We start from the raw sequence: 23,198 nt of genomic DNA, 5'->3' as shown, positions 1-23,198 counted from the left end.
CTCCACAGCACCTCCCTCTGACGACGCCATGGAGCGCCTCCTACTGTCCATCCTGATGCTCTGCAGCTTGACCCGGGCCCAGGTATGTCCCAAACGATGCATGTGCCAGAACCTGTCGCCCTCGCTCGCCATCCTCTGCACCAAGACCGGCCTCCTCTTTGTGCCCACGGTGATTGACCGCCGCACGGTGGAGCTGCGCCTGACCGACAACTTCATCACCGTCGTCCGCCGCAGGGACTTCACCAACATGACCAGCCTGGTCCACCTCACGCTCTCGCGCAACACCATCAGCCAGATCCTGCCTTCGGCCTTCGCTGACCTGCGCGGGCTACGGGCCCTGCACCTGGACAACAATCGCCTCCTCTCCATCGGTGGAGAGCAGCTTAAGGGGCTGCCCAACTTACGCCACCTCATCCTCAGCAATAATCAGCTCCAGGACATTTCCCCCGGAGCGTTCGATGACTTTGTCGGCACCTTGGAGGACTTGGATCTCTCCTACAACAACCTCATCCAAGTCCCCTGGGACACCATCCAGCGCCTCAACAACGTCAACTCCCTCAACCTTGACCACAACTTGATCGACTACGTCCCTGAGGGGGTCTTCACCAACCTCCTTAAGCTGGCCCGTCTGGACATGACGTCCAACAAGCTGAAAAAGATCCCCCCAGATCCCCTTTTCCTCCGGATTCCTGTGTACGCGAAGTCCAAAGGCTCCCCGCTTTCCTCGTTGGTTCTTAGTTTTGGGGGGAACCCGCTACACTGCAACTGCGAGCTGTTGTGGCTCCGGAGGCTGACCAGAGAAGACGATTTGGAGACCTGTGCTTCCCCGCCGGATCTCCTGGGGAAATACTTCTGGACTATCCCAGAAGAGGAGTTTATTTGCGAGCCTCCCGTTATCACTCGTCACACGGGACATTTGGTGGTGACTGAGGGTGAGGCGGCCGTCCTCCGTTGCCGTGGAGCCGGCGACCCGGAGCCATCCATCCACTGGGTGTCTCCGGAAGGCAAAGTGGTGGCAAACAGTTCCCGGACCACCTTTTATGACAACGGCACCCTGGAGATCTTGATCGCCACTGTCCAGGACACCGGGGTTTTCACGTGCATTGCCTCCAATGCAGCGGGGGATGCCACCACCTCTATCGAGCTGATGGTCAACCCTTTGCCTCACCTATCGAACGGCACTGCCCCCAAAGTGCCGTCCGCTGCAGGACCTTCTGACATCCTCACTTCGGCCAAGGCTATCCTTCCCCCCGGTGCCAACGAAACGGGGGTCTCTCAGGAAAAGGGTGTGGTGGCCTCGGAGGTGTCATCCTCCTCGGTGCTGATCCGCTGGTACCCACAGTGGCACATCCCTGGCATTCGGATGTACCAGATCCAGTACAACAGTTCCTCTGACGATACCTTGGTATACAGGTTAGTAGCTCTGGATTTCAAAATGGCGGGTCTTGTACTTCTGGTGGGTGTTTGTCGGAGTGGCTTGTAGATTCATAGAATCATAGAGTTGGAAGGGATCCCCAGGGTCTTCTGGTCCAACCCCCTGCCACCATGCAGGAAACTCACAAACGCCTCCCCCTAAATTCACAGGATCCTCATTGCTGTCAGATGGCCACCTAGCCTCTGTTGGAAAACCTCCAAGGAAGGAGAGCCCACCACCTCCTGAGGTTCTTGGATGATGACTTATGACAACCCTGTTGGATTTTCAAGGCAAAGAGACAAGCGGAGGTGGTTTGCTGTTGCCTGTCTCTGCATAGCAACCCTGGGTTTCCTTGGTGGCCTCCCAGTCAGGGGCTAACTGGAGCTAACCTTGGTTAGCTTCCGAGATCTAATGAAATCAGGCTAGCCTGGGCTGTCCAGGAAGTGACATGGTGGCTGGACAGGTGTGAAATGGAGGCTTCTGGTGACTCCAGGGTTTTTCCATAGTTCTGTGGTTCCCAGCCTCCTTGGTATAGTGGCCCGCAAATCCAACTTTACTTGGTACAGTGACCCATCCAGGGTTTTTTGGGCACCCTAGGCACACTGTGGCCTTGGCACCCATCTCGTTCAGCATTCTATTTCCTACAGCGGCAAACCAGATGTTTTGGGGAAACCGACGAAGAGCTCAGCTGCCCCCATTACGAAACCCCAAGCGAGTGGCATTCTGACACACGCAGCTGCCCAAACACAGCTCCCTTCTCCATTCCTCCCTCTAATCCCCCCTAAGAGTCTAAGAAACTCCATCTAGTCGCCACCAGGACATATTGTGCTTAACATTTTCCCTGTGAAGAAAGGTTAAAACGCTTGGGGCTCTTCAGCTTGGAGAAACGTCGACTGCGGGGTGACATGAGAGAGGTTGACAAGATTATGCATGGGATGGAGAAAGTAGAGAAAGAAGCCCTTTTCTTCATTTCTCACAATACAAGAACTCGTGGGCACTCAATGAAATTGCTGAGCAGTCAGGTTAAAACAGAAAAAAGGAACTCCTTCTTCACCCAAAGGGTGATTAACATGTGGAATTCACTGCCACAGGAGGTGGTGGCGGCTACAAGCATAGCCAGCTTCAAGACACAGAGTGTTAGACTGGATGGGCCATTGGCCTGATCCAACATCGCTTCTCTTATGTCTGGGGCAATAATGCTCTGTATTCTTGGTGCTTGGAGGGGGGGGGCAACAGTGGGAGGGCTTCTAGTGTCCTGGCCACACTGATGGACCTCCTGATGGCACTTGGGTTTTTTTGTCCACTGTGTGACACAGTGTTGGACTGGATGGGCCATTGGCCTGATCCAACATGGCTTCTCTTATGTTCTTCTGTGACACAGAGTGTTGGACTGGATGAGTCATTGGCCTGATCCAACATGGCTTCTCTTATGTTCTTATGTGACACAGAGTGTTGGACTGGAGGGGCCATTGGCCTGATCCAACATGGCTTCTCTTATGTTCTTAATCCACACGTATATGCAAGGAAGAAGAAATACCAACTCTTGTATGACGTGGAAGGGACTGTTTCCTGGGTCAGATTTCGGTTTCCAAAAAGAGAGTGATTGGAAGGGTGGTGGGAGTGGCCACAATGGAAAGCTGGCCCACAACCCACTTCCAGTGGCTTCATGACCCACTTTGGGTGTCAACGTGGCAGATGCGGTTCAATGTGGCCAAGTGCAAAGTAATGCACATTGGGGCTAAGAATCCCAGCTACAAATACAAGTTGATGGGGTGTGAACTGGCAGAGACTGACCAAGAGAGAGATCTTGGGGTCATGATAGATAACTCACTGAAAGTGTCAAGACAGTGTGCGTTTGCAATAAAAAAGGCCAACGCCATGCTGGGAATTATTAGGAAGGGAATTGAAAACAAATCAGCCAGTATCATAATGCCCCTGTATAAATCGATGGTGCGGTCTCATTTGGAGTACTGTGTGCAGTTCTGGTCGCCGCAGCTCAAAAAGGATATTATAGCATTAGAGAAGGTGCAGAGAAGGGCAACTAGAATGATTAAAGGGCTGGAGCACTTTCCCTATGAAGAAAGGTTGAAACGCTTGGGACTCTTTAGCTTGGAGAAACGTCGACTGCGGGGTGACATGATAGAGGTTTACAAGATAATGCATGGAATGGAGAAAGTAGAGAAAGAAGTACTTTTCTCCCTTTCTCACAATACAAGAACTCGTGGGCATTCGATGAAATTGCTGAGCAGACAGGTTAAAACGGATAAAAGGAAGTACTTCTTCACCCACAGGGTGATTAACATGTGGAATTCACTGCCACAGGAGGTGGTGGCGGCCACAAGTATAGCCACCTTCAAGAGGGGTTTAGATAAAAATATGGAGCACAGGTCCATCAGTGGCTATTAGCCACAGTGTATGTGTGTATATAACATTTTTTGCCACTGTGTGACACAGAGGGTTGGACTTGATGGGCCGTTGGCCTGATCCAACATGGCTTCTCTTATGTTCTTATGGGGTCCCAATCCGCAGTTTGGGAAGCATCGTAGTAAGGCCAGGGTCCCAGTGAGGCATTGGATTTAGAAGAAGAAGACTGCAGATTTATACCCTGCCCCTCTCTCTGAATCAGAGACTCAGAGCGGCTTACAATCTCCGTTATCTTCCTTCCCTACAATAGACACTCTGTGAGGTGGGTGGGGCTGAGAGAGCTCTGACAATAGCTGCCCTTTCAAGGACAACCTCTGCCAGAGCTATGGCTGACCCAAGGCCATTCCAGGAGCTGCAGGTGGGGGACTGGAGAATGAAACCCGGTTCTCCCAGATAAGAGTCTGTGCACTTAACCACTACACCAAACTGGCTCTCTGGCATGCTCTGAAACATCATGGAGTGACACGTGGGATGGGGTGGGGCTACATGGAGTAGGCCAGGCTGGCTTCTGAAAGGGTGTGATCCCCAGAGGCTGGCCTGCACAGACCCCTTTGTGGGGATCCCTCCCTTTCTGCCTTTTAGTCCTGTGTGGGGAGAGTGAGATGCCCTTCTCTTGGAGCCAGAGCACCAACAGGACCGAAGCTTGTGGTTCCTGCCGCCCCGTGGCGCTTGGGTGCCTTGTGGCTGAGAGAGCAGCAAGCGCTTGCCGCGATGGGCATTTTGCCAGCTTGCAATGTGTGTGTGTGTGGGGGGGGTTGAGGGTGCGAGGGACTGTGTTCTGCTTGAGGGCAGGCCTCTCCTCCCCGAGGGCGGAAAGGAAGGAAGCTCTCCGGGGACAATGAGGCCTCCTGCGCTTTCTCAGAATCTTTTGTTCTGGTTTTGCTGCTCCTTCTGAGCTGTGCCCTGTCCAGGGAATGGAATTTGAGGAGGGATTCCCCTCTCTTCTCTTTTGCCTGTGGTGGGGCAGGGAAAGGCGCTAGGCGGGAGCTGGGAGGAAATCTTTCAGTGCAAACTTCGGGCCAGGTCTTGGAGGCCCGTCTTGGTTTGTGTGTCCTCCTGTTTCACACTGTGTGAAACAGCCACGGGGTTAATGCAGTGGAACCTCTTGCCTTAATCCACCGGAACACAAGCTGAACCGTGAGGCACAATCTGTGAGACCAAAAGTTTCACTTGCTGGTTTTCTGCAGATTAAGGTGATGTTAAAGGCATAGGAACATCCAAGGAGACCTGCTGGCTCACACCCAGTGGAGAGCCGGTTTGGTGTAGTGGTTAAGTGTGCGGACTCTTATCTGGGAGAACCAGGTTTGATTCCCCACTCATCCACTTGCACCTGCTAGCATGGCCTTGGGTCAGCCATAGCTCTGGCAGAGGTTGTCCTTGAAAGGGCAGCTGCTGTGAGAGCCCTCTCCAGCCTAGGGTTGCCAAGTCCAATTCAAGAAATATCTGGGGACTTTGGGGGTGGAGCCAGGAGACTTTGGGGTGGAGCCAGGATGCATTGGGGGCGGAGCCAGGAGCAAGGGTGTGACAAGCGTAATTGAACTCCAAGGGAGTTCTGGCCATCACATTTAAAGGGACAGCACACCTTTTAGAATGCCTTCCTTCCATAGAAAATAATGAAGGATAGGGGCACCTTCTTTTGGGGCTCATAGAATTGGACCCCCTGGTCCAATCCTTTTGAAACTTGGGAGGTATTTTGGGGAGAGGCACTAGATGCTATACGGAAAATTTGGCAACTCTACCTCAAAAAACAGCCCCCCCCCCAGAGTTCCTGACACCCGCGGATCAATTCCCCATCATTCCCTATGGGAATCGTTCCTGGAGGTGCATAATGGCTGTGGGGGTGGAGCTTCCCCCGCCAGCCAGCTGGCTGGGGGAGGGGGGAAGCCTGTAAAACCAGGGGATCCCCCGCTGGGACCTGGGGATTGGGAAGCCTACTCCAGCCCCACCCACCTCATAGGGTGTCTGTTGTGGGGGAGGAAGGGAAAGGAGATTGTGAGCCGCTCTGAGACTCTTCGGAGTGGAGGGCGGGATATAAATCCAATATCTTCATCTACCTCACAGGGTGTCTGTTGTGGGGGAGGAAGGGAAAGGAGATTGTGAGCCGCTCTGAGACTCTTCAGAGTGGAGGGCGGGATATAAATCCAATATCTTCATCTACCTCACAGGGTGTCTGTTGTGGGAGAGGAAGGGAAAGGAGATTGTGAGCCGCTCTGAGACTCTTCAGAGTGGAGGGCGGGATATAAATCCAATATCTTCATCTACCTCACAGGGTGTCTGTTGTGGGGGAGGAAGGGAAAGGAGATTGTGAGCCGCTCTGAGACTCTTTGGAGTGGAGGGCGGGATATAAATCCAATATCTTCATCTACCTCACAGGGTGTCTGTTGTGGGGGAGAAAGGTAAAGGAGACTGTGAGCCGCTCTGAGACTCTTTGGAGTGGAGGGCGGGATATAAATCCAATATCTTCATCTACCTCACAGGGTGTCTGTTGTGGGGGAGGAAGATAAAGGAGGTTGTGAGCCGCTCTGAGACTCTTTGGAGTGGAGGGCAGGATATAAATCCAATATCTACTCCTGCATCCCGTCTAAACACAGTGGCCAGGCAGTTTCTCTGGGGAGCCAGCAATGGGCTGTAGAGGCCGAGGCCTTCCCATGATGTTGTCTCCTGGCGCTACGATTCAGAGGATTAGTGCCTCTGAATGTGGAGGTTTCCTTTAGTCACCACCATTAGTAGCCACTGATAGGTCTGTCCTCCGTGAATCTGCCTAATCCCCTTTTAAAGCTGTCTGTGCCTGTGGCTGTCACGACATCCTCTGGCAGAGAATTCCACATTTTAATTACATGCTTCAAAAAGAAGTATTTAAGAACCTCAGAAGAGCCCTGCTGGATCAGACCAGTGGACCATCTAGTCCAGCCTCCTGCCTCACACAGGGGCCAGCCAGTTCCTCTGGAGGGCCAACAACAGGGCAGAGAGGCCAAGGCCTTCCCCTGAGAAGAACATCAGAAGAGTCCTACTGGATCAGACCAGTGAGGGTCCATCTAGTCCAGCCTCCTGTCTCACACAGGGGCCAGCCAGTTCCTCTGGAGGGCCAACAACAGGGCAGAGAGGCCAAGGCCTTCTCCTGAGAAGAACCTCAGAAGAGCCCTGCTGGGTCAGACCAGGGAGGGTCCATCTCGTCCAGCCTCCTGCCTCACACAGAGGCCAACCAGTTCCTCTGGAGGGCCAACAACAGGGTAGAGAGGCCGAGGCTTTCCCCTGAGAAGAACCTGAGAAGAGTCCTACTGGATCAGACCAGTGAGGGTCCATCTAGTCCAGCCTCCTGACTCACACAGTGGCCAACCAGTTCTTCTGGAGGAACAACAACAGGGCAGAGAGGCCAAGACCTTCCCCTGAGAAGATCAGAAGAGTCCTACTGGATCAGACCAGTGAGGGTCCATCTAGTCCAGCCTCCTGTCTCACACAGGGGCCAGCCAGTTCCTCTGGAGGGCCAACAACAGGGCAGAGAGGCCAAGGCCTTCCCCTGAGAAGAGCATCAGAAGAGCCCTGCTGGATCAGACCAGGGAGGGTCCATCTAGTCCAGCCTCCTGCCTCACACAGGGGCCAGCCAGTTCCTCTGGAGGGCCAACAACAGGGCAGAGAGGCCGAGGCCTTTCCCTGAGAAGAACATCAGAAGAGCCTAGGTTTTCTGGCCGTTCCTCCTAAAGAAGATGCTCCAACTCCCCCTAACCGTCTTCGTTGTACAGGAGCAAGTTCTTTTCCTGACCAGTTGTCAAGCAGAATCTGCAGTCTGGGGAAATCTCTTTCCAGTTCAGTGTCGCTTTAGAAGATGGTGTAAAGCGCCGTTCTCCCGTTTGGAGAAATGAGGCCCCTCGATTGCGGCAGCCTGACTTCAAAAATGACTCTGCAGCTGTTGTGAATTCTGTGCGCCACCTCATTATCCGTTGTGGATTCGGGCGGATTAAGGGAAGCGACTTGCGTGAATCCAGCTCGCGGACGCCCTCCTGGCATTTCTGCTGCAGAGTTTTGCAGCCTACCGCAGGTATGGGGACACCCCCCCCTCCCCCCTGAGTTTCCCCCAAACTCTTCCCCCACTCGCGCTGGCATTTCAACCTTGACTCTCTGCCACACCCGCGAAGGCACGGTGACTACCCATAATGCCTCTGTGCTTTGGCTGCTGCCCTTTTGAAGTCAGGCTCAGATAATGTTGCCTTTTTACCTTCTGAAATTCTTCTCTCTGGAGACGGAGGAAGAATAATTTATAAGCTGCTGGTGCAGGAGACTCACACACCGTGATCAGGGGGAGCTGAGGGGGGGGGGGGGACGTCCTTTTCATCTCTGGTGCATCCTTGGATTGTGCTGAGTTACCCTTGCTGTGGGGCGGGGCGGGGGGGGGAAGAGGAGGGGGCTGGGACAGCAGCAAGTTGGCTTAGGTCAGCAGAGACAACGAAGCCCTACGGGCAGGTCCGAGCGGGCACGCTGCGATTCCACAAGATGGCACCCGAATAGGGTTGCCAATTCCCAGGTGGCGGCAGGGGATCCCTCCGGTTTGGAGGCCCTCCCCCCGCTTCAAGGTCGTCCGAAAGTGGGGGGAGGGGAATGTCTGCTGGGAACTCTATTATTCCCTATGGAGATTTATTCCCATAGAAAATAATGGAGAATTGATCCACGGGTATCTGGGGCTCTGGGAGGGGGCTGTTTTTTGGGGTAGAGGCACCAAATTTTCAGTACAGCATCTAGTGCCTCTTCCCAAAATACCCCCCAAGTTTCAAAATGATTGGACCAGGGCGTCCAATTCTATGAGCCCCAAAAGAAGGTGCCCCTATCCTTCATTATTTCCTATGGAAGGAAGGCATTGAAAAGGTGTGCCGTTCCTTTAAATGTGATGCCCAGAACGCCCTTTGGAGTTCAATTATGCCTGTCACAGCGTTGATCTTGGCTCCAACCCATATGTCTCTTGGCTCCACCCCCAAAGTCTCTTGGCTCCACCCCCAAAGTCCCCAGATATTTCTTAAATTGGACTTGGCAACTCTACACCCGAAATTGCAGGATGGGTGCAGAATGAGCCTTTTTCTTAAGAATCTCAGTTGATGGTTTTTAATTTTTTTTTTTACAAAGGTTACGTCTCTCGACTTCTTCATTCCGGTGATGAAACGTGAATGGGTGAAGGTCATGATATTTGGTGACGTTGCGGGTGCCTGGGGGACAACTTGGAAGCTTTTTAGTTGAGGGGGGGTTTGGGCTCACATGCCCGCCGCCGAGCTGCTTGCGCCTTCTCCGCTATTAGCAGAAGCAAAATAAATTATGCAAAGTGAGGGTAATCATGCAAATGAGCTTGATTTGCGGCATTCGATACAGGTCACTGAGCCGCGCTTCTTCCTTGTTGTGTTTAGATTTCCTTGCCACGGGAGTTTTTCATTTTCACGTGGAGTTCGTACAGCGTCAGCTACGGGTGACGTTCCCTTAGAGGGGGCCGGTAAACACCATCCCCTCTGACAGCCAGAGGTTGCCAACTGCCTGGAGCAAAAACATGCCCTGTCCTTTTGACAGAGGGTTATGCCCATGGAGGAGAATTTGGTCGGGTATTTCTCACGCTTGTCACCTCCTGTGACGCAGAGTCCAGGAAGAGGTGCGATCTAACGTTTTGGGGGCATTAGATCCGCTGTCCCTGTGTAAATGGCGGAGTCCCCCACTCTTTATGAAGCAGAGAAGAAGCAAATTTATACCCTGCCCTTCTCTCTGAATCAGAGACTCAGAGTAGCTTACAGTCTACTATGTCTTCTCCCCCCACAACAGACACCCTGTGAGGTGGGTGGGGCTGAGAGAGCTCTGACAGAAGCTTGCATTTCAAGGACAACTCCTACAAGAGCTATGGCTGACCCCAGGCCATTCCAGCAGCTGGAAGTGGAGGAGTGGGGAACCAGAGAAGAAGAAGGCTGCAGATTTATACCCCGCCCTTCTCTCTGAATCAGAGACTCAGAGTAGCTTACAGTCTCCTATATCTTCTCCCCCCACAGCAGACACCCTGTGAGGTGGGTGGGGCTGAGAGGGCTCTGACAGAAGCTCTGGGGCTGAGAGAGCATAGCTGCCCTTTGAAATAACCTTGGCATCATCTCAGTTGGTCACTGGAGAGAGAAAACAGGTCGAATGTCTCATCCTGGAATACAAGAGTTAGAATCGCAGTTCGGGTGGCAGTGCTCCTCCACTCGCAGCTGCTGGAACGGCCTTGGGTCAAGCATAGCTCTCGCAGAGCTGTTCTTGAAAGGCCAGCTTCTGTCAGAGCTCTCTCAGCTCCATCCACCTCACAGGGTGTCTGTCGTGAGGGGAGAAGATACGGGAGATTGCAAGCCGCTCTGATTCAGAGAGAAGGGCGGGGTAGAAATCTATGGTCTTCTTCAGTCTGGGGTGAATCCCTGGCCACGTGGAGGGAGGGGCCCCCACTTACTGAAACCGCCTATGACAAATGCATTCTGCTTTTCCTCCAGAATGCTCAGAGTGGTGTATGAGGGTCTTCCTTCCCCCATTTTATCCTTACAACAACCCTGTGAGGTAGATGGGGCTGAGAGAGAGAGAAAGAGAGCAGTTTAAGGGCACCCAGCAGTTGTTTCAAGGCTGGTTTGAATGAGGAGCCGATTAGATCCCTGCCCCAGGCAGCCTGCAGTAATCATTGAATGAACGCCATAGGGGAGGCTGGAAGGAGCTGACATGTCCTGGCGCCTAGACTTTGGGGGCTATTGCAGTCCACCCCCCCCCCCGCCGCTGTCTTCTCCCCCCAGCCTTCTTCCTCTGTGTTGCTCATTTTGCTTTCCCGTCTCTGCCGGCTGCCACGGAGCTGCCCTCGTTATTTGTCAAGACGCAGCGCGACTGTCGGAAGGAGTCCCCCGGGTCGCCCCCACCCCTGCAGTCTGGCAGAGGGCCCGGAACTAGCCTGGCCGGAAAGAACCCACTGATGTGAAGTGACCTACTTAAAAAAAAGTGGGACTTCAGCAGCATCACCATCTTGGGCATGTGTGCGTTTTACTTGCCGCGGGCCCCCAAATGCAAATGCTGGACTGTGCGATGTGCAGCGATGGAAGCCGGGGGGGAGGGAGGGAGATGTGGCATGAGCCAAGAAAGCCCCTTTCCTTGAATGAGAAATAAACCTGGACCTCATAAGAACATAAGAGAAGCCCTGTTGGATCAGGCCAAAGGCCCCTCAACACTCTGTGTCACAGAAGAACATAAGAGAAGCCATGTTGGATAGGCCGAAGGCCCCTCCAGTCCAACACTCTGTGTCACAGAAGAACATAAAAGAAGCCCTGTTGGATCAGGCCAGTGGCCCATCCAGTCCAACACTCTGTGTCACAGAACAACATAAGAGAAGCCATGTTGGATCAGGCCAATGGCCCATCCAGTCCAACAGTCTGTGTCACAGAAGAACATAAGAGAAGCCCTGTTGGATCAGGCCAGTGGCCCATCCAGTCCAACACTCTGTGTCACATAAGAACATAAGAGAAGCCCTGTTGGATCAGGCCAGTGTCCCCTCCAGTCCAACACTCTGTGTCACATAAGAACATAAGAGAAGCCCTGTTGGATCAGGCCAGTGGCCCATCCAGTCCAACACTCTGTCACCTAAGAACATAAGAGAAGCCCTGTTGGATCAGGCCAGTGTCCCCTCCAGTCCAACACTCTGTGTCACATAAGAACATAAGAGAAGCCCTGTTGGATCAGGCCAGTGGCCCATCCAGTCCAACACTCTGTACATAAGAACATAAGAGAAGCCCTGTTGGATCAGGCCAATGACCCATCCAGTCCAACGCTCTGTGTCACAGAAGAACATAAGCGGCAGGCAAGGGCCAACCACCTCTGTTCCTCTCTTGCCTTGACCTGGATGGCCCAGGCTAGCCCAGTCTCATCAGACCTTGGAGTCAGTCCTGGTTAGTCCTTGGATGGGAGACCACCAAGGAAGCCCAGGGTTGCTACGCAGAGGCAGGCGATGGCCAACCACATCTGTTCCTCTCTTGTCTTGACTTGGATGGCCCAGGCTAGCCCAGCCTCAGAAGCTAAGCAGCATTAGCCATGGATAGTACTTGGATGCAGGGCTTTTCTTGTAGAAAACGGCAAGCATGTGCTCATTTGCATATTAGGCCACACCCCCTGACACCCAGCCAGCCCGAACTGTGTTCCTGTTTGTTCCTGCTAAAAAAAGCCCCCCTTGCTTGGATGGGAGACCACCAAAGAAGACCAGGTTTGTTACACAGAGGCAGGCAGCAACAAACCACCTTTGAGTGTCTCTTACCTTGAAGGCCATTAGAGCGATTCCTGACCATTAGAACGATTCCTCAGTGGAACAGGCTTCCTCCTGGGGAGGTGGTGGGCTCTCCTTCCTTGGAGGTTTTTCAACAGAGGCTGGATGGCCATCTGATAGCAATGAAGATCCTGTGAATTTGGGGGGAGGTGTTTGTGAGTTTCCTGCATTGTGCAGGGGGTTGGACTAGATGACCCTGGAGGTCCCTTCCAACTCTAGGATTCTAGGATTCTACCCCCTGAGGGGTTGCCATACGTTGTCTGCCTGCCTATCTATCATCTATCTGTCTATCTAATTGATCAGTTTTCTATCATATGAACATATGAAGCTTCCTTCTACTGAATCAGACCCTCTTTGGTCCATCAAAGTCAGTCTTGTCTACTCAGACTGGCAGCAGCTCTCCAGGTTCACAAGCAGAGGTTTTTCACGCCTACTTTCCTGAACCCTTTTTAGTTGGAGATGCCGGGGATTGAACCTGGGACCTTCTGCTTACCAAGCAGATGCTTGACCACTGAGCCACCATCTCTCCCCGAATCTGTCTGTCCATCCTTCCGTTCCTCCATCTGTCCATCATAGCAGGTAATGTGGGTGGAAGTAGCGCTTTCATAGAGCCAGGGCTCAGCCTCGGAACTGTAAGTTTACCCCCTGAACCTATTTGCAGTGTGGTATCTCAGCCCTCCCAGGCACCCATCATGTGCAGAGCGTATCCTGTATAGCAGGGGTGGCCAACGGTAGCTCTCCAGATGTTTTTTTTTGCCTACAACTCCCATCATCCCCAGCCATTGGCCATGCTGGCTGGGGCTGATGGGAGTTGTAGGCAAAAAAACATCTGGAGAGCTAACGTTGGCCACCCCTGATGTATAGCAGGGGTCACCAACCTTTATGGGCTGCTGGGCCCATTCGGAATTTGGGTGCGTGTGGTGTGGTGAGCACCACACCAAGAACGGCCTCCACAGGAGGTGGAAACGAGCCAGAAATGGTTTCTGTAGGGAACAAAGAGAATATCCCTCCTTACGTCACCTGGGAAAACTGAAAGTCTGAAGAGTGGAATGGAACCACACAGCTTACCAGTCCTTCTGATCGTCAGGTGGCAACACCCTTTCATTTGAATGAGGGAAGGCAGCAACAGTGACTGTACCACGGCCCCACCTGCTTTCCGGAAAGCTCTGAGGGCATCGTGGTGTCCAGAGGAGCCGCGCTGGGAGACTCTGGTGTTCATAAGAGAGCCCAGGCTTTAAACAGCCGCTTGCCTGCTTGCTCCCAGCTTGTAAGGTTTATCTCCTGCTCCCCGGGTGACAAGGTAAGGAAGACTTTGAAAATGGCAAAGGAATGCCCTTTATCATCGAGCTGGAAGTGGCTCACGAAATATGAGTAAGCAGGCAGGTTTGTGCAACTAGTGTGCAGTAACAGGGCCCTTTTTTGTAGCAGGAGCTCTTTTGCATATTAGGCCACACACCCTGTGACGCAGCCAATCCTCCTGGAGCTTACAGCATGCCCTGTAAGAAGAGCCCTATAAGTTCCAGGAGTAGGGTTGCCAATCCCCAGGTGGGGAAGGGGATCCCCCAGTTTGGAGGCCCTCCCCCCACTTCAGGATCGTCAGAAAGCAGGGGGAGGGGAGGGGAGGGGAGGGAAATGTCTGCTGGGAACTCTATAATTCCCTATGGAGATTTACTCCCATAGAAAATCATGGAGAATTGATCCTCTGGTATCTGGGGCTCAGGGGAGCTGTTTTTTTGGGTAGAGGCACCAAATTTTCAGTATAGCATCTAGTGCCTCTCCCCAAAATACCCCTCAAGTTTCAAAAGGATTGGACCAGGGGGTCCAATTCTATGAGTTCCAAAAGAAGGTGCCCCTATCCTTCATTATTTCCTATAGAAGGAAGGCATTGAAAAGGTGTGCCGTCCCTTTAAATGTGATGGCCAGAACTCCCTTTGGAGTTCAATTATGCTTGTCACAGCCTTGATCTTGGCTCCACCCCTAATGTCTCCTGGCTCCACCCCCAAAGTCTCCAGATATTTCTTGAATTGGACTTGGCAACCCTATCTAGGAGGGTTGGCTATATCAGGGGTGTGTGGCCTAATATGCAAAAAAAGCGCTGTGCGCTACTGTTTTGAACTTATTTGTGAGGCTGAATTAGTAGATTTCTGTTGTAAGCACACCTTTCGCCCATTTTTTATGTGTTCCGAAATCCAGCGCATGCCGGCAAGTGGGTCGGATCTAAATTTGGAGTGAAAGACGAAAATGTTTTATTACCTTGAGCTTCGGCAGTGTGCAGGTGCGACTCATTATAAGGTACAAACTAGGGTTGCCAAGTCCAATTCAAGAAATATCTTGGGACTTTGGGGGTGGAGCCAGGAGACTTTGGGGGTGGAGCCAGGAGACATTAGGGGTGGAGCCAAGATCAAGGCTGTGACAAGCATAATTGAACTCCAAAGGGAGTTTTGGCCATCACATTTAAAGGGACGGCACACCTTTTCAATGCCTTCCTTCCATAGGAAATAATGAAGGATGGGGCACCTTTTGGGGCTCATAGAATTGGACCCCCTGGTCCAATCTTTTTGAAACTTGGGGAGTAGTTTGGGGAGAGCCACTAGATGCTATACAGAAAGTTTGGTGCTTCTATCCCCCAAAACAGCCCCCCCAGAGCCCCAGATACCCGCAGATAAATTCTCCATGATTTTCTATGGGAAATAACAGAGTTTCCAGCAGACATTTCCTTCCCCTCCCCCCGCTTTCTGACGACCCTGAAGCGGGGGGAGGGCCTCCAAACCGGGGGATCCCCTGCCCCCACCTGGGGATTGGCAGCCCTAGTACAAACTCAATCCAAAGTGAGTTCTTTGTGCAAAGTGTTCCTGAGAATGCACAGATGGCCTTTCCTTATCGAGGCTGCCCGAAACAGCTGAAAACGAGGGGTTTTTTTTAATGTTATGATGGAGCAAAACCTTTACGACTTGTGGATTTGACATTTGTGAGGGTGTGATGTATTGCTTACAACTCCGGTTATGCCTATAAATGAAATTAATTCTGTGGCAAAGAAAAATATCGTCTGGTGTACTTTAAAAAAAAAACCCCAGCATTTCCAAGAAGATGGGATTTATATTCCTGTAACCTGAGTTCCCCTTCCCAGCATCCCTTATTACGGATGCGGAATTCGTCAATACTTGTAATGAGTTTAGCTGTCTTGGTTCCTTGGGTGATCGGCGCTTTATCCGAAGGAACTGGATGCGTCTGGATTGTCTGGAGTCTCTCCCGCAGCCTTTGAAATGTCATTCCCAGCGGAGTTTTCGGCAGGAGGACCGGAGAGACGGCTCGAAGCGGCTTTGGCGTTTTGAATAGCAGGATTAGCCTCGGTTCTTGTCTAACTGAAGGGTCAGTTTACTCCCAGGCGGAAACTTTGCCTCGCATGGATATTTTTGCAAATGAGCAGCTGTTGCAGAGATACTGTTAAGTCTCTGTTTCTCTCTTGCCTGGAGGAAACTAACGCTGCAATCCAAGCCTCACTGAACTCAGCGAGATCTAGTCCTCAGATAAAAATCGAGGAGGGTTCGGGAGGCGGGTGCCGGCCTCCAGATTTCTTAGCACTTGGGCAAAGAGGGACTGCTTATCCGCCTGATTCCCATAATGTGTTTTGGATAAAACATTGTATAAATATATCCAGCAAACCTTTTTTAAAAAAAAAAAAAATCCCCCCCCCCTTGGATTCAGTCTTTTTTTGCAGGGCTGTTCTGATTCTATTTTATTAAAGCATCTATGTCCCCCCCCCCCTCTTCTTGTGGTTCAAGGCAGCTTACAATAATAGTTTAAAACATTTTCAGTTAAAAGGAAAAATCAAATAGGACACTCAAAATCACTTTCCTGTTTGACAAGCTGTTTTTCATTTATAAGAACATCAGATAGGGCCCTGCTGGGTCACACCAGGGAGGGTCCATCTAGTCCAGCATCCTGTCCCACACAGGGGCCAACTAGTTCCTCCAGAGGGCCAACAACAGGGCAGAGAGGCTGAGGCCTTCCCTTGAGAAGAACCTCAGAGGAGCCCTGCTGGGTCAGACCAGAGAGAGTCCATCTAGTCCAGCCTCCTGTATCACACAGTGGCCGACCAGTTCCTCTGGAGGGCCAACAACAGGGCATAGAGGCTGAGGCCTTCCCCTGAGAAGAACATCAGAAGAGCCCTGCTGGACCAGACCAGGGAGGGTCCATCTAGTCCAGCCTCCTGTATCACACAGTGGCCGACCAGTTCCTCTGGAGGGCCAACAACAGGGCAGAGAGACTGAGGCCTTCCACTAAGAAGAACATCAAAAGGGCCCTGCTGGATCAGACCAGGGAGGGTCCATCTAGTCCACCTCCTGTCTCACACAGTGGCCAACCAGTTCCTCTGGAGGGCCAACAACAGGGCAGAGAGGCCGAGGCCTTCCCCTGAGAAGAACATCAGAAGAGCCCTGCTGGATCAGACCAGGGAGGGTCCATCTAGTCCAGCCTCCTGTCTCACACAGGGGCCAGCCTGGGGGGGCCAACAACAGGGCCTAGAGGCTGAGACCTTCCCCAACGCAGCCTCCTTGCTCTGGAAATCAGAGGCTTAGTGCCTCTGGATGTGCAAGCGGGGTCCTCATTTGACCGACCTCGGAAGGACGGAAGTCTGAGTCAACCCTGAGCCGGCTACCTGAACCAGCTTCCGCTGGGATCGAACTCAGGTCACGAGCAGAGAGTCTGACTGCAGTACTGCAGCTTTACCACTGCGCCATGGAGCGCTTACCCAGTATATTTTCAGGCCCCTAGGTGGAATCAGCCACTTCAGATGGTGATTTGGGCAGGGCCATGGAAGCGATCCCATCCGTGTCTGGGAGAAGTGGTGTTTCTAGGGTCACCAGTGGCATAGGCTGGGATCTGGGAAGCCTTGATGCACGCAGCCAGCTCTTAGCTTCTGTGATGCTGAGTCTCGGAGCTTGGGAAACACTTGGAAAACTTTCCCTATGAAGAAAGGTTGAAACGCTTGGGGCTCTTTAGCTTGGAGAAACGTCGACTGCGGGGTGACATGATAGAGGTTTGCAAGATAATGCATGGGATGGAGAAAGTGGAGAAAGAAGTACTTTTCTCCCTTTCTCACAATACAAGAACTCGTGGGCATTCGATGAAATTGCTGAGCAGACAGGTTAAAACGGATAAAAGGAAGTCCTTCTTGACCCAAAGGGTGATTAACATGTGGAATTCACTGCCACAGGAGGTGGCGGCGGCTACAAGCATAGCCAGCTTTAAAAGGGGGTTGGATAAAAATATGAAGCAGAGGTCCATCAGTGGCTATTAGCCACAGTGAAAATATTGGATTTATATTCCGCCCTATACTCTGAATCTCAGAGTGGTCACAATCTCCTTTACCTTCCCCCCCTCCGCCCACAACAGACACCCTGCGAGGTAGGTGGGGCTGAGAGGGCTCTCCCAGCAGCTGCCCTTTCAAGGACAACTCTTACGAAAGCTATGGCTGACCCAAGGCCACTCCAGCAGCTGCAACCGGAGGAGTGGGGAATCAAACCCAGTTCTCCCAGATAAGAGTCCGCGCACTTCACCACTACACCAAACTGATGTATTGTTGGAACTCTTTGTCTGGGGAGGTGATGCTCTGTATTCTGGGTGCTTGGGAGGAGCAACAGTGGGAGGGCTTCTAGTGTCCTGGCCCCACTGGACCTGGTGGACCTCCTGATGGCACCTGGGGTTTCTTGGTTGCTGTGTGACAGAGTGTTGGACTGGATGGGCCACTGGCCCGATCCAACATGGCTTCTCTTATGTTCTTATGAAATGGGCAGGGAGGAAGCTGAGAGCCCCCCACAAAGCCTGACACACTCTCTCTCTCTTTGCCTTCCTCCAGAATGATCCCTTCTTCCAGCAAGGCTTTCTTGGTGAAGGATCTGGCCTCCGGACGGGATTACAACTTGTGCATCTTGGCCGTCTACAACGACGGGGTGACCTCCCTCACAGCCACCCGTAGCCTGGGCTGCGTCCAGTTCAGCACCCCGCAGGATGCGCCCCAGTGCCACTCCCTCCACACCCAGTTCCTGGGGGGGACCATGATCATCATCATCGGGGGCATCATTGTGGCCTCCGTGCTGGTCTTCATCATCATCCTCATGATCCGCTACAAGGTCTACAGCGGCCAGGACGAGCACAAGAAAGCCAAAGTCAGCAACGTCTACTCGCAGACCAACGGGAGCCAAGCCCCCGCCAACGCCCCTCTGCCCTGCTCGGCCTCCAAACTCGAGGAGTGGGGGCCAGACCCCTCTATGACGGGCAGGGTGAGGAGGGACTGCAGCGTTCTCACGCTGGGCAAGGAAGGCGAGAAAGGGGCGCGGGGCAACCCTACAGAGGCAGCACCAGAAGAGTCGCCACGCAGGAGGAGGTGGTCGCGGGCCAACGTTGACCTCCACAACAACAGTTCCAGCCCGGAGACCTCCAGAGCAGAAGATCCAGGTAAGCACATGGGATCGGGGACCAAATCTTTGGAAGGCTTCCGGCCTTGTCGAGAATCCTTTCCAAATGAGGTTCAGGCAGGGGTGGAATTTTAGCGGGAGCTCTTTTGCATGTTAGGCCGCACCCCCCGAGGTAGCCAATCCTCCAAGAGCTTACAAGGCTCTTTTTTTGTAAGCTCTTGGAGGATTGGCTCCATCAGTTCCCTCTCAGTTGCAGGGCCTTGTGAGCAAAGATTCTACTTCGGGTGCTACCGGTAGTAAAGTTGTGAGCTGCTAGCATTCAAGGTGTGAGCTACTGCACAAATCATTATGCTCCGGGGCCATTTTTCCTGCCCTAAAGCCAAAAGAGTGTGAGCTGGAGGCTAAAAATCTGTGCGCTGGCTCGCACTAACTCGGAGGGAACGCTGGAAGGGTGTGTGGCCTAGTATGCAAAGGAGCTCCTGCTAAAATTCCAATCCCTGTTTTATGTGTTACAGCAGCGCAAGGACTGCATCCTTGAATGGGACCTTTCGTGCCTTTCTTTATTTGACCACCATCAGGCCAGACTTTGGACCTTAACGGGATGCTTCCTGTCCTCTTACACGCAGCATTGGAGTGTTGGCATCCTTTGAGCGGCCATACCTGTCTTCTGGAGGGGTGGAGGAAGCTGCTTTAACTTCTGAGATTGGGCTAGCCATAGGGTTGCCAATCCCCAGGTGGGGGCAGGGCATCCCCAGGTTTAGAGACCCTGCTCCCGCTTCAGAAAGCGGGGGGAGGGGAGGGAAATGTCTGCTGGGAACTCTTATTATTCCCTATGGAGAATAGAAAACCATGGAGAATTGATCCGCGGGTATCTGGGGCTCTGGGGGAGCTGTTTTTTTGGGGTAGAGGCACCAAATTTTCAGTATAGCATCTAGTGGCTCTCCTCAAAATACTCCCCAAGTTTCAAAAAGATTGGACCAGGGGGTCCAGTTCTGTGAGCCCCAAAAGACGGTGCCCCGATCCTTCATTATTTCCTATGGAAGGAAGGCATTGAAAAGGTGTGCCGTCCCTTTAAATGTGACGGCCAGAACTTCCTTTGGAGTTCAATTATGCTTGTCACAGCCTTGATCTTGGCTCCACCCCTAATGTCTCCTGGCTCCACCCCCCAAAGTCTCCTGACTCCACCCCCAAAGTCCCCAATGAGACCTTGTTGGGTGGGGCCGTGTGTGTCATAAAGTGTAATGCCGGGTAGCGGAGATGTAAACTTTATAAAGGACACAGACAAACACAATTTTAAAAAAAACAAAATAAAATATGCTGAAAAGATTAGCACTCTTGCAATATTTTGCTTATTTAACAGTTTCGGATAACTGACCCCTCTTGCTCTGAATTATTGCATCATTATCTGTGCTGTAGCAATCTTGAGTATGCTGTTCAGGTGTGTGTTTGTAAGTTGCAAACTTTTGGTTTACTGACATTCGTTACAGAAATCTCATGGTCAATGCTTTGAGCCTAAGACCCAGGGAAAAACATGAAATGGCTGGGCATTGCGAGCTTTTGTACCTGAGCTGCTTCATGTGCTAATCAGTCAATGGAGAAAATAGAGGCTTTGCTCTGTAACTCCTGTGCGATTGAGGGAGCCTGGCCAAGCAAGCTGTGATGCAAAAGGAAGCAAGCAAGAAAGAAGGAAGCAGCTGACAGTGAGTTGCTCATGGGCCTGATAGGAGCCCTCTGAGGGCCTGATCCAACCCTGGGGCCACACGTTTGACACCTCTGCTTTAGGGGGCTTGGTTTTTTTAATTTTGCTCCCCCCCGGTGCACTGGAGAAGACATCACTTCCTTCTTTGGGCTGCAAATTTTACTTTATTTACTTTATTTGTAGTCCGCCTTTCTCGTGGGGACTCAAGGCGGATTACCCAGCGGGAATCAAGCCGGTTGACAGGACGAGATAGTCAGTAAACAGTGCAACAGGATTAGGGTTGTAGAACCAGCCAGAAGCCTCAAAAACAGAACTGCAGCAAACCGTTCAGTGTTAACATGACGCATTAAGCAGTGCAAAGATGACATAATAGGATTCCGCTTACAGTAAGCCGTACGCAGCCCCACAGACCTCTCTGCCTAATCCTTTATCCAAGTAAGTACGTGAACCGTTTTGTACACAGCGGCCCTGTTGCCACGCTGAAATGCCCTCTTGAATAATTCAGCTTGGCACAGAGCATTGCGAAGCCTCGTCGTTCTCTTGGTGAGGAGAGGAGGCAGCAGCGGATCCTGCAATAGCAGCAGTGGGAGCTTCCTGAAACGATGGTCGCTTACAGAGTCAGCAGAAGGGAGAAGTGGGGGAGGGACTTTGCACGAGGACTTGAGCAGGGGTGTCAAACATGCAGCCCAGGGGCCAAATCAGGCCCCCGGAGGGCACCTATCGGGCCCCCGATCAACTGGCTGTCGCCTGCTTCCTTCTCCCTGTCTCTCGCTTCCTTCTGCATCACAGCTTGCTTTGCAAGGCTTGCTCAATTGCACAGGAGCTACAGAGCAAAGCCTCTGTTTTCTCCATTGGCTGAGGCTCCTCCCTGGGGGGGGGGAGAGAGAGCTTGCATTGCCAGGCTCTCAATCACACAGCAGAGCTACTGAGTCAAACTTCTCTCCCTTCTATTGGCTGAGGCTCCTCCCCCACCATTTCACTGGGGAAGGAAGAAAAGAGCCAGAGTTTCCTTTCCCCAGTTCCCTGGATCCCATGGGAGAGATACAAAGAAAGCTCCTTTAAGACCAATGAGTGTTAATGTTTTAAGCATGTTTTAAATTTTTCAATAGATATATTTGTGTTTGTGTCCTTTATAAAGTTTATATCTCTGATTTTAAAAAAAAGGTAAAGATAGTCCCCTGTGCAAGCACCAGTTGTTTCTGACTCTGGGGTGACGTCGCTTTCACAACGTTGTCATGGCAGACTTTTGACGGGGTTGTTTGCCATTGCTGTCCCCAGTCATCTACACTTCCCCCCCAGCAAGCTGAGGACTCCTTTTACCAACCTCAGAAGGATGGAAGGCTGAGTCAACCTGGAGCTGGTTACCTGAACCCAGCTTCTGCCGGGATCGAACTCAGGTCACGAGCAGAGAGTTCGGACTGCAGTACTACAATTTTACCACTCTGCGCCACGAGGCTCTCTCTTATATCTCTGCTACCTAATCTTAAATAGGTACACACATGGCCCGGCCCAACAAGGTCTCATTTATGTCAGATCCGGCCCTCATAACAAATGAGCTTGACACCCCTGGACTAGAGGCTTGATTTGTTCACAGGAAGAGGCCTACCAGCAGCAATCCCTGTTCCCCCTTGCTGTATAGAAGGGAAGGGAGAAGCTCCACTGGAGGGACTTCAGGACACAAGAGAAGCCATGTTGGATCAGGCCAATGGCCCCTCCAGTCCAACACTGTGTCAAATAAGAACATAAGAGAAGCCATGTTGGATCAGGCCAATGGCCCCTCCAGTCCAACACTCTGTGTCACAGAAGAACATAAGAGAAGCCATGTTGGATCAGGCTAATGGCCCATCCAGTCCAGCACTCTGTGTCACAGAAGAACATAAGAGAAGCCCTGTTGGATCAGGCCAGTGGCCCATCCAGTCCAACACTCTGTGTCACATAAGAGCATAAGAGAAGCCCTGTTGGATCAGGCCAATGGCCCCTCCAGTCCAACACTGTGTCAAATAAGAACATAAGAGAAGCCATGTTGGATCAGGCCAATGGCCCCTCCAGTCCAACACTCTGTGTCACATAAGAACATAAGAGAAGCCCTGTTGGATCAGGCCACTGGCCCCTCCAGCCCAACACTCTGTGTCACAGAAGAACATAAGAAAAGCCCTGTTGGATCAGGCCACTGGCCCCTCCAGTCCAACACTCTGTGTCACATAAGAACATAAGAGAAGCCCTGTTGGATCAGGCCAGTGGCCCCTCCAGTCCAACACTCTGTGTCACACAGTGGCCAAAAAACCCCAAGTGCCATCAGGAGGTCCATCAGTGGGGGCAGGACACTAGAAGCCCTCCCACTGTTGTCCCACCAAGCACCAAGAATACCAAGCATCCCTGCCCCAGACAGAGAGTTCCAGCGGTAAGCTGTGGCTAATAGCAACTGATGGACCTCTGCTCCAGATGTTTCTCCAGTCCCCTCTTGAAGCTGTCTATGCTTGTAGCCACCACCTGCCTGTCATGCAGCCGTTGGAGGGATAGGCGCTTCTTCCACATAGAAAGATTTCCCTTCCGGCCTGCCGTAACTTCCTCTCTTGGTCCTGCGCAGATTCCCAGCTGATGCCACTGACGGGCGAGAGGAAGAACGGCGGCGAGTGGACCGACGTGAAGATCTGAGCTCTGTTGCCCCCCCTCCCCGTGGTGGGAACAAGGCCTGGCTATCTGGAACCCCCAGGTATGGCGTTCCCCCCCTGCCCCCCATCCCAGGGCATTCGGAGAGAGAAAAATCCGACTTTTTGCCAGCAACGGGCAGAACTCCCTTCCATCATTGTTTGCTGGACCATTTCCAGCGGCTACAGGCGTCGAAACGGAGCCGACAAAGCTTTCGCCATCGTGCTGGGGGGAAAACACACATGCCTGCTGAGCATGGGGCCCCTCTGGAAAGCACATATGTTCACATGGCTAGGATGTCCTCCGTTTCCTGGC

General features: G+C 52.3%; 1 protein-coding gene across 1 annotated transcript; it reads left to right on the top strand.

Moving 5' to 3' along the window:
- Positions 1 to 11: 11 nt before the first annotated feature.
- Positions 12 to 22,946, top strand: LOC132586274 (leucine-rich repeat and fibronectin type III domain-containing protein 1-like protein). Its single transcript, XM_060258289.1, has 3 exons — positions 12 to 1,413; positions 17,977 to 18,575; positions 22,822 to 22,946. The coding sequence occupies exons 1-3, from the start codon at positions 29 to 31 to the stop codon at positions 22,887 to 22,889; spliced, it is 2,052 nt and encodes a 683-aa protein (XP_060114272.1). The 5' UTR covers positions 12 to 28; the 3' UTR covers positions 22,890 to 22,946.
- The last annotated feature ends 252 nt before the right edge of the window (positions 22,947 to 23,198 follow it).

Source organism: Heteronotia binoei, chromosome 17, assembly GCF_032191835.1.
Source record: "Heteronotia binoei isolate CCM8104 ecotype False Entrance Well chromosome 17, APGP_CSIRO_Hbin_v1, whole genome shotgun sequence".
Taxonomy (NCBI): Eukaryota; Metazoa; Chordata; class Lepidosauria; order Squamata; family Gekkonidae; genus Heteronotia; species Heteronotia binoei.
The sequence above is the reverse complement of the archived record's forward strand: the minus strand, read 5'-3'. Positions and strand labels throughout refer to the sequence as shown.

Bases quoted from the DNA above. Each gene is read 5' to 3' on its own strand.
- LOC132586274 (XM_060258289.1), top strand. From the start codon at position 29: ATGGAGCGCCTCCTACTGTCCATCCTGATGCTCTGCAGCTTGACCCGG. The intron at 1,414-17,976 runs GTTAGTAGCTCT...GCCTTCCTCCAG, and splicing joins GACGATACCTTGGTATACAG to AATGATCCCTTCTTCCAGCA. The intron at 18,576-22,821 runs GTAAGCACATGG...GGTCCTGCGCAG, and splicing joins CTCCAGAGCAGAAGATCCAG to ATTCCCAGCTGATGCCACTG.